The sequence below is a fragment of the Tetrao urogallus genome, assembly GCF_951394365.1.
Source record: "Tetrao urogallus genome assembly, chromosome: 12".
In the NCBI taxonomy this organism is placed as follows: domain Eukaryota; kingdom Metazoa; phylum Chordata; class Aves; order Galliformes; family Phasianidae; genus Tetrao; species Tetrao urogallus.
Window position 1 is genome coordinate 4,254,249 of NC_136825.1, and position 9,962 is coordinate 4,264,210.

A 9,962-nucleotide genomic window follows, 5' to 3' on the forward strand; every position below is an offset into this window, starting at 1 on the left:
ATAACAATGGGAGCTGCAAGAATCCCAAAAACTGCAGGCTGAGCTTGGTTGATATCAGCCTTGTTCAGTAAGAACTGAAAATTAGTTTGACTTTATTTTATACCATGGCTTTTGCAGTCCTATGGCTTTATTTTATACCATGGCTTTTGCAGTCCTATATAGCTACAAACTCCACTTTTATTTCCCCACCTAATTACAGACAGTTTAGATATCAGCCAAACAGGCTCCATCAACTCAGGATCTTCAACCCATGCCTTATACCTCACACCTACACCCCCCCAAGACACTGGTACTTTCCAACAATGGTCCTAAATAATGATTCCTATCCTGATACGGCAAATTCCTCAAGAAAACAAACTTTAATTCAGTTTCCTTTTATTTGGAGCTTTTGCTTTTGGAGAAAGAAGAGGTAAAGAAGAACTGATCATTTTAAGCTACGAGACCTCTTGAGCTTAACTGTGGAAAATAGTTGTCACTCATAGCAGAGAGCAAAAGCACCACCATACTTAAAGATGAAAAACTGGAGAGCAGGATTTAGAGAAAAAGCATGTTAACTACATATAAGCACAGCATTATTTATCTAACTAACGAGCTGCAGAAGATCCTTCACCAGCACTGCGACTATTCAGCACATTCTTGGCAAATTACCAAACTCTTCTTAGCCAAAAGCTTAATCATATTAATGAAGGCTCACTAAACAAATATTTGACAATTACATTAATTTATTAGAAACTCCAAGTTCATGGACGCTTTGAAAATACTCACAGAAACCTTCGATCTTGTCAGCTGTCTTGCTCCAGGCTACCTGCCTGGTTTCCATTATAACCTGAATAGTCCTCCTTTCTGGACTACTCTTCTTAATACTGAATACTGTCATAACAGTTCCCAGCTCCAATGTCCTTTTGATCTGGCTTTTCTCATACTCCGGCAGCTCTCCATAATCTATACTCTTTCTGGGCATTGTTTTAGGTTTCTTTTTCAAACCAACTTGTATGGTTTTCACTGCGCTGAAAAGAAAAAAGGAGGAAAAAAAATAATCAGTATTTAAGACAGTATTTTTATTCCTTTAAAACCACATTTATTAAAATTAAAGATACTGGTAGATCCATATATAGAGTAACGAAGCTCAAACCCTGACTATATTTATCTTGATTTGATGACTTCAGGAGTCTCGTAAGACATCAAAAAAGTATCACTTCAAGCTTAGGGTCCTTTCAAGTATCAGATCAGTTTTTACTTACCATGTTATAGCACGTAAAATACGAGTAAGTCTCTGTTCATGGACATTTTTCTATTTGACAGAGATAGAACTGGCTGTTTTCAGTCATTCCTACAGAAGTTTCTTTATTGTTTTAGAGTACCTGTAGACTTGTGTGCTATAAAAACCTTGTGAGTTCTATGTTATGCTAGAAGTTAAATCTTCACTTCTTGATTGAAACTGAGGGTAACTTAACTTGTGGAACTGCAAAGAATATCTGGAAAATGATTTTGTCCTAAGTATTAACAATCAAGATATCAATATGGAAAATAATATTTAATAATACTTGCAACATTTGAAGCACAATCAAAACCTTTTTCCTCTCCCTTAGTTGTTCTTTTTTATTATTATTTCATTCACAGTACCAACTTCAGACAGTCAAAATGCTGCGCCCCTGGTGAACTGCAGCAGGTTTGCTGTTTTCCTTGCCTTGTCTTAATACAGAAGCATTAATTTCCTGCTTGCAGAGAATTCCAAAAACCTAACAGCGAATTACAAGCTTGATTACTTCTCAGCAGGATTATCTACAAACAGAAAGCCCTAGACCCTGCTCTATCATCCACGTACAAAGAAGTGATACCATTTTTGCCACTGTTGCCACGCAGTTCCCCATGACTCCCCTTAACTTCACCCTTGGGCAGGACAGGTCTAAGCATCCTGCACGATTTTCCCTCAGCCACAGCATCCCTGCTGTTCTGTTCTCCTCCTGTCTCCTCAGCCCATTACTCTCCATCACAGTTTCAGTTTCTACACTGATAACTAATTTGTCCGTGTCACTTCTCGCTTCCCCCTTGCTAACTTCTTCCAACCCTCCTCCCCCTCACCCCATGTCAGTCTCCTGATGTGTGCTTCACTAAGGAGCTCTCTTTTCTGCTCTCTCATCAATACCACAGAGCTGTCTTTCAGTGCTGTCACTAACCAGTTTCAGTCCCATCTGTCAGGCTCTGAAGTGGTCCAGTGCAATCTTCCCAATCTCTTTTTAAAATCTACAACTTCAATGAACACTGGGCTGTGTTTTTTTAGGCTATCAGAGAAGCAAACACGAGGCCCTTCTTATCTGCAGTGGCCTCTTCTGCTTTGCCTACACGGAACCTGAAGCCCATTTAGTGTTCTGCAAAGAGTCACACAGATTATACCATGTTTAATTAGCTTGTTATTGTGTAAGAAAAGGGTACTCCATTGTCCTACTACTACTTTAAAAAATACATATATGCCAATGCTACAACTGAGACTTCTGGACAACTTTTAAGGATTGTACACAGTGGCAGATTTCAGTCAGAATGCGGCTGATCCTTTCTGACTCCCTGGAACAAATCCAGCTTGTCACTGAAATCATCACCAGTTTGCATCTAGCAATTTAGGCACAGTCGTCCAGCTACAACGACAAAAATACAAGGAGAACAGAAATAAAATAAAAAATAAGTCTTTAAAAAGCATACTGTGTTGCAACTGTAAAATGAAACGTGTCTTTAAAGAACACAAAAAGGAACTTCTAAACATACTAATTAATAAAAGGCAATGAAGCATTTTTTAAGGGATTAGCCCCTTAATAACAAAGGAACTGCCTCTCAGAGGTGGCTTCTTAAGCAGTTTCCGCTGAACATAATAGACTGGACTTCCTCTTTTAAAGTAGCTCTTTCTTTAAAAAAGAAAGTGAACACTGCTTTTAGCCTACCTAAAATCTTAAGCTAGAAGCCAAGCTTTTAACTTACAGTGAAGCAACACTGTAGCTGAGGACACCAACTTCATCAGTAAGAAAAAAAAGAAAAGAACATCATAGCACTTCATCAACCTAACCAACCATCCCTTTATCATCCGTTTACCTGTTCCATAATTTAGAACAAACACCACAGAAAGCTTCCTAACCATGGAACACACCAGACCTCCCAAAAGAACAAATGGAACACATGATACCAGACCTAACCTTCTCAACATTAAGAGGCCTCCTACACACAAGTATGTGCCCTTCGGCATTCTTACAACCTTCACTGCACAATGACTTGAACCTACAATATTTCTACCCATTCACCCAGCAGAACACCATTATAATCCTCATCAACACAGTACCTGGCTGCCTCTAAATCAGTGGACCATGAGCTACAAGACACCTCTGTGCGAAGCAGAAGCATTACTGCTCTTCTACGGAAAAGTTCCTGAAGCCTAAAGCAGAAAGAAAGGTCTAAATGATTTAGTGAGTGATCTGGTAATCACAGAATGGCCAGGGTTGGAAGGGACCTCAAGGATCATGAATCTCCAACCCCCTGCCACATGCAGGGCCAACAACCTCCACATTTAATACTAGACGAGGTTGTTGCCCAGGGCCCCATCCAACCTGGCCTTGAACACCTCCAGGGATGGGGCATCCGCAACCTCTCTGGGCAGCTGTTCCAGCACCTCACCTCTCTCTCTGTAAAGAATTTCCCTCTGACATCCAACCTAAGTCTTCCCTCCCTCAACTTAAAACCATATTCCCTTGTCCTGCTGTTATCTACCCTTTCAAAGAGTTGATCACATAACATACAAGATCTGGTTTAGGCACAGACATGAACATATGACTCTTTCCCTTCAACTGTAAGCACCACAGGAGCAAAACTTCAATGCTGTCCTGTATCAAAAGCAGAATCGGCGTTACCCATTACTTACTGTGTCGTGACACAACAGTAATTTCTACGTTGCCTTTTAGTGAAGAGCCTGAACACTTTGTACCAAAAAGGTCAGGAAGACCCACTGCAAAGAGCCAAGTGAACACAGACATGGAGAAAGATGTACTTGGTGCTATCCAAGAACCTGCTTATTTAGTGCTAGTACTTCTCAATTTCAAAACCAAACCTTTATCCAAAGATCAGTCTACAATTTGTACTATGTAGACATTCGATAAAACACAGAAAGAGCTGCAGACAGGTGAAATTACAGATGTGCAGGTTGGCAATGAACGCTTCAGATGAGCACAGCAGAACCGCTCCTGAGCCACAGGACACCGCAGGTGCCTTCCCTGCACACAAAGGTCGCTCAAAAAGCGGAATCTGAAGTCAGACTCGCCCCAATTTCTACACTTTCCCATGAGCTCTGGGCGCTGCCGGCCCCATTCTGCACGCGTCGCTGCACGCTCTGCCCCAGCCCTGCCTCAGGACAGCAGCTCAGCCAGCCGGGCGCAGCACCAGCAGCAGCACCACCTCGCTAACAATTACTAGCAACCAGCAGACGGCTGTTTGCACGGAATTTTGCCGAGCAGGGGGAACCAAAGCGCTCGGCCGCAAGGAACACCTGCTAGGGACCGAAGGCGGGCCCAGGCTGCGGCCCTCAGCCGAGCCGAGCCGCGCAGGGCTTCTTCCCCCTCCAGCAGACCGGCCAGCAGCGCTGACCAGCAAGCCCACCGCGGGGTGCCGGGCGGCTCCGTCCCCTCTGCGAGCCCCCCGAATCCTCGCCTCCTTCCCCGCAGCGCCTCGCGGCACCTTCCGTCCCCGCCCGCCTCCCGCTGCCCACGACGCCCCACGCACGGCCGGCCCACCGGCCGCCCAGCAGCCTCACCTCCGCCGGCCGCGCGGACGACGCGGCGCTGGGCGCTGCCGGTGTCAACACGGGCTGCTGGTGGCGGCGGTGTCGCCGCGCCCGGCCGCGTCTCTCCGGGGCTCCCACTTCTGCTTCTACCCGGGAAGGGGCGGGCCACGTGACCCCGGCGGCCACCTCCTGGTGCGCGGGGCGGGCGGGCGGCGCTGCCCGATCGGGTTCCCGTCCGCCGGCGCCCGCGTCCCCTCAGCGCCCGCGGGGCGGATGCCGTCCCGCCTCCCTGCTGCCCGCTGGCCCTCAGCCGCCCTCTGAGGTGGGATAAAGCTGCCGCGGCCCCCTGAGAAGCCCCTGTGAGGAGTAGCGATGGGCTTTCTGCAGGGGTCATCAACCTAAGCACCGAATAAACGATGATGGGTGACTTTAGGTGGAAGGCTTAAGATTCACTGAATGGGATCCGCGTCCATTACACCACAACAACCTCAGCTTGCAGCCCGATTGGTTTTGATTAATAATTTCAACTTCTCAGGACCAGGAACCGAAGAGTGCATACAAAACCACCACAAAAAGAAGAAAGCCCAAAACCTTGTACCTCTGCTCTCCAAATCCCAGCTGTCAAATCCAGTGTTAATGTGGGTATGTTGGCGGTGAACCTAAGCCCCAGCAGCCCCTCCTGGTTCTGCTTCACGGGGCTCAGTACCAGCATGCTCCTCACCAGTCATACATCATCGCTTCAGCACAGGAACCACCCTTGAGCAACCCGCAAGCCACACAGGCACGGAGTTGACCATCTTTGTGATAGTCTTTGCTGCAGAAGTGAAGCAGCACTGCAAAATGTAGCAGCCTCACGTGTAGATGCGCTTCAGTGTGGTTGTCCTGCAAGGAAGATTAAACCTACCAGCTCCCAATGTTGCGCAACCTCGGGCTTCACTGATAGAACTCTTACAGCTGGAGAGCTGTGTAAAAGGAAATAACCTGTGGAAGAAAATCGTTTCTTCAGTGGAGCGTTTTAGCGTGGAATCCTGAGAATTGCTGTAACAAAACCATATCAACATAGACATATAAATGGGGTAAGCAATTCTTTAAAAAGACGCAGCAAAATAGTGACTTTTGGAAACATTGGCTGTTGCTCAGCGCACCCAGAAGCACGAGTACTTGGCTGCCCTCACCATCAGACAGAAGATTAAAAGTCATAATCAGCAGCTCCTGCCATCTGACTTGAAGGCTTTTACACTTCAGTCATAAATACCTCAAAAAGGACATTGACACTGACACTTTTTAATTACAGTATCGAAAGGTTCAGCCCTGTCCTACTGCCTTATTTGGAGCTGAATTGATTACTTCCCCTTAAGAATAAGCAAGGCGTCAAAGAGGATCGCAGGCCTGGCCAGGTGGCCTCCTGCATGCAATAAAAAATGGTCACAAAACTAGTGCCAGCTACTACAGGAGCCACAAAGAAAATAAAGCTTTTGTGCAGAGGACAAAGTTGAATAGTTTTATCCTGTCGATTCCCATTGGAAATAAAAATTGAAGAGCCATCAGCACAAGGAACTTGGAGGATATTGTCCAGCTGTAGCTGCACAACTCAAATAATGAACTTCCCAAGCAGCCACCTTCAAGCATGTTCACTGATAGCTGCAACAGCCTCAGCACATCTCAGCTTGGTGGAGTTTGGGCTCCTGGCAAAGTGCATTTCTCATGAAAAGTGCTCCGGTGCTCACTTGGTTCCACTCTTAAAATATTTTCATTATAACTTTGGTAAATTATTGTCACCATCACAATATTGTAAATAATAAATATTGATTTAAGGTAAACTGAAGTAGCTAGCAACAAGCTGACAGGAAGGAAGGGAGGTCATAGCTCTGGCTGGCCTGCTGCAAGATCTGAGCCGTGCGATATTCAGCTGCTTCTCGGTTCACTGACTTTGCCCCTCGTTACTTGCAGGCTCTACATTTAAAAAATCTTTTGAGAAATTACTGCCCTCTGTCCTCGTACACTTGATACAATAACATCCCTTAGCATTTCTGCAGCAGTTTTCGTTTGCATGTGTCAAAACATTTTTTAAAACAGAATAGAAATTATTTTTTTCACGTTTCCAAAGGAATCGAGGTGTGGAGAGGGAGGTTTGCAGAGGTCCCCAGCAGCAGCCAGCCTGGGGCAGAGCACATCCCCAAGCTTCACACCATGACCTCCTGTACTGTGAGGAATGGCATTTCCTCACAGCGAAACTCCCTATTGCAGAAGAAAACTTTCATTTCTCAGAACCATGTTTTTTTAAAGTTCCAGTTTAGCAGAAACTCTGTCATGTGATTTGGGCTGATCGATACAAGACTAAAAGCAGATGTAAAAACACATGAACTAAGTGTGGGTTTTTTGCACACCTGCTAACTCCTTGCTCAGTGACTTGGGCTGGTTTGCTTGGCTACACAAAACACCACTATACTTATAGGGCCAGCAATCATACCTTCAGCTGAAACGTGAGGCACTGCAGATATTTCCTCCACAGCCCCAGTGCCAGCAGCTCTTCTCCAGCACCATCAGTAGAGATCAATTCAGTCTCAACAAGGTCTCAGCAGGACATGGAACCACTACAACTTTCCTCCTGTGGTTTTTAAGCCACAGGCTGCTGGTCCTGATGGAGCACCATGCTGTGGGAGCAACACTGAGAGCTTCCCATTTTCCTCTCATCCTGCTGAAACCTTCTTAACACTGACTTTGCTGATGCAGGTGGAAGTCCCTATGGGACCATCAGAAAGACATAGCCCAGTCTTTTTTGTTGTTGTTGTTGTTCTTTCCATGGCTGACTGCAAGGATTTACTATTGGCCAAGGCCTTCCCTCAGGGCACACAGGAAGGGAAGAGAAGTTTCTTGCATCAGTGCTCACTCATGCAAAGATCACCTTTAATCTGTACCACGCTACATCAGAAAAGTTTTGGAGAGCCCTCCAGACAACCAAAGCTTTAGCATGAGCTGTGGAACGAGAAGAGCACATTGCTATTTACAGATAGGCATGAAATAGTGCAAAGCACACATCAAAATCTCACTGAAATGAAAATAAGATTGAAAACTTCGTGAGGTACTTGAGTGATTTATTTTCTGAATAGGGGTAGGATGAGAGAGACTCGGCTGGGATATGCATTGCAGGCACGTGTGCCTTGGAAGAGCATCCATCTGGTGTATCTCCAGGATCAGCATGGTTGCATAGAATGCAAATCATAATCGCAACGGCTGTTATCTTTATGCACTGTAGTTATAACTGAGTGAGTCACATAAAAGGGTCAAAACCTTCTGTTCTACTTGTGATGATAAGCATCTTCCTGACATACAGCATGAGAGATCTGTACGTCAACAGATCAAGGTGGGAGTTGGTACTGAGTGAGGTATGACAGACCCTGGCATGGGGGCCCAGTCTTACTAACATATTTATTAATAATTTAAAGGAGGGGGTAAATGAAGGAGAAAATACAGATAATGTATCTACTAATGACTAAAAACCTGAATAAATTTGTATTCTTGCTTGTCAGTGTCTGCAGTGTGCTCTGCTAGCTTACACTGCAACCTGTGCAACTCCACTGAGGCTCATGTACCCATGCTAACTCAATTTAACTTCACCTCTTCAGAAAAGCCTTTGCAAAGGACCCATTTTTCAGAAATTCAGACGTATATCACCTATTACATGACATGCTCCATTTCCCAAATCCATGCTTTCATACGTTGGTAGAGTCATATTATTTCACATACATTAAAAACCATGTGTAAGAAGCCTCCTGCACCTCCCAGCACATTTTATTTGTGCAATGAATTCACACACTTTGCGGTACATCTAGAAGTACCGACTCTACCAACACTTTCTCAATCAGCAACATTTGACTGAAAAATCTAAATTTATACATTGTGTGAACTCTTTCAAGAGCAAATGTTACAGTTGAACTTTTCCAACAGAGAAAAGAACATGGAAAACTGGGTAATTTAAACCCAACAGTCTTCACTCCAGAGCCTTCCTGCCACACACCTGGGATTATTTGCCCCCGTTGCTGTGAAGGAGAGCTGCCCCACTGAGTCTCAAAGGCAGCGCTACAGAGCTCACCTTCAATCCTGGGCACAGTAACGAGCGATGTACTGCTGAGATTAGCTAGGCAGCGTCAAATGGAAGTTTCTTCCTCTTTGTACTCTGATTCCACCTGGGTAGAAGCATGCTGTTAATAGCCCTTAAGCATACAAAATCTCTAATCGTGTTTTCACTAGCCTGAGCTGTTTGTTAACACTAAATGTGATTTAAATAAACCTGCCACCTTTTATGATGCTCTCTTCCTCCTTCAGGAGCACAGATTTGGTTCTGGCTGTCACTAATAGAAAAAAAGAAAAAAAAAGGAAGTTATGAGAAGGAAAGTGGAACACATGAAGTATGTCATTTTTAACTAGCAGGACACTATTACAATCTTCATGGGCTGAGCTCTTTCATGATGTGCCACTAGCATCAGACATTAATAACTCATTAATAATGCCCAACCTGAGATAGGTGCAGCAATTGTAACAGGTTTCGTGTTCTCTGGGCAAATTTTCAATTCTTTGCTTTCTGCTTTGTAAGCCCTTGCAGTGCCCTCTGTTCCTGATTTTTAGATGTCTGTAACCAAAAGGGATCATAACTCACTTTTTTGACAAATGCTGGGAGTTTCGTGGGCTCTGCCAATGCCAGCAGCTGAGCTTGAGGTAAAACATTTCATATCTTTAATCCAGAAAGGAACACAAGGAAATTAAAAGCTCTTATTCCTGGTTTGAGGTGTGCGTTTAGCAAACAGCCTGCGTTCAGCCTCATGCTGTATGGAAACGAATAGCTACACATGGAAACTGGGATTTCAAGGCTGTGCCAGAGGACAACTCCTTGCTTGTCAGCTCAGCTGGAAATAGGCTGAAAGAAAAAGGAAACATAATTCTGACCAAAATTTGTTCCCATTGAATACAATGAAAATGTTGAAGCTGAATAATGCTAATTTTCTAGTGATCTGTACTCAAATAGCAATCAGATGTTATAGATTTACAAGTAAACACGTATACGTAGGTATATCTGTAAATAAATCTCAGCTGTTGAACAGATTAAAAACAAACTCCACTGTCACTCCTAGCATTGCAAGAGCAGTATTGTTGCAGAAAGGATGGATTTTGATAAGAAAACAGCCAAGCAAAAAATACAGCAGAAGGA

General features: G+C 44.5%; 1 protein-coding gene across 1 annotated transcript in view; it reads right to left on the minus strand.

The window, feature by feature from the left end:
• PLCG2 (phospholipase C gamma 2) overlaps positions 1-5,468 on the minus strand; it is a gene marked incomplete at both ends in the record, with an annotated part of 55,346 nt that extends 49,878 nt beyond the window's left edge. The window contains 3 exon segments of the mRNA XM_079541678.1: positions 766-988; positions 990-1,007; positions 5,355-5,468. Of these exon segments, the coding sequence (XP_079397804.1) occupies positions 766-988; positions 990-1,007; positions 5,355-5,468 (355 nt within the window).
• Between the last annotated feature and the right edge of the window lie 4,494 nt (positions 5,469-9,962).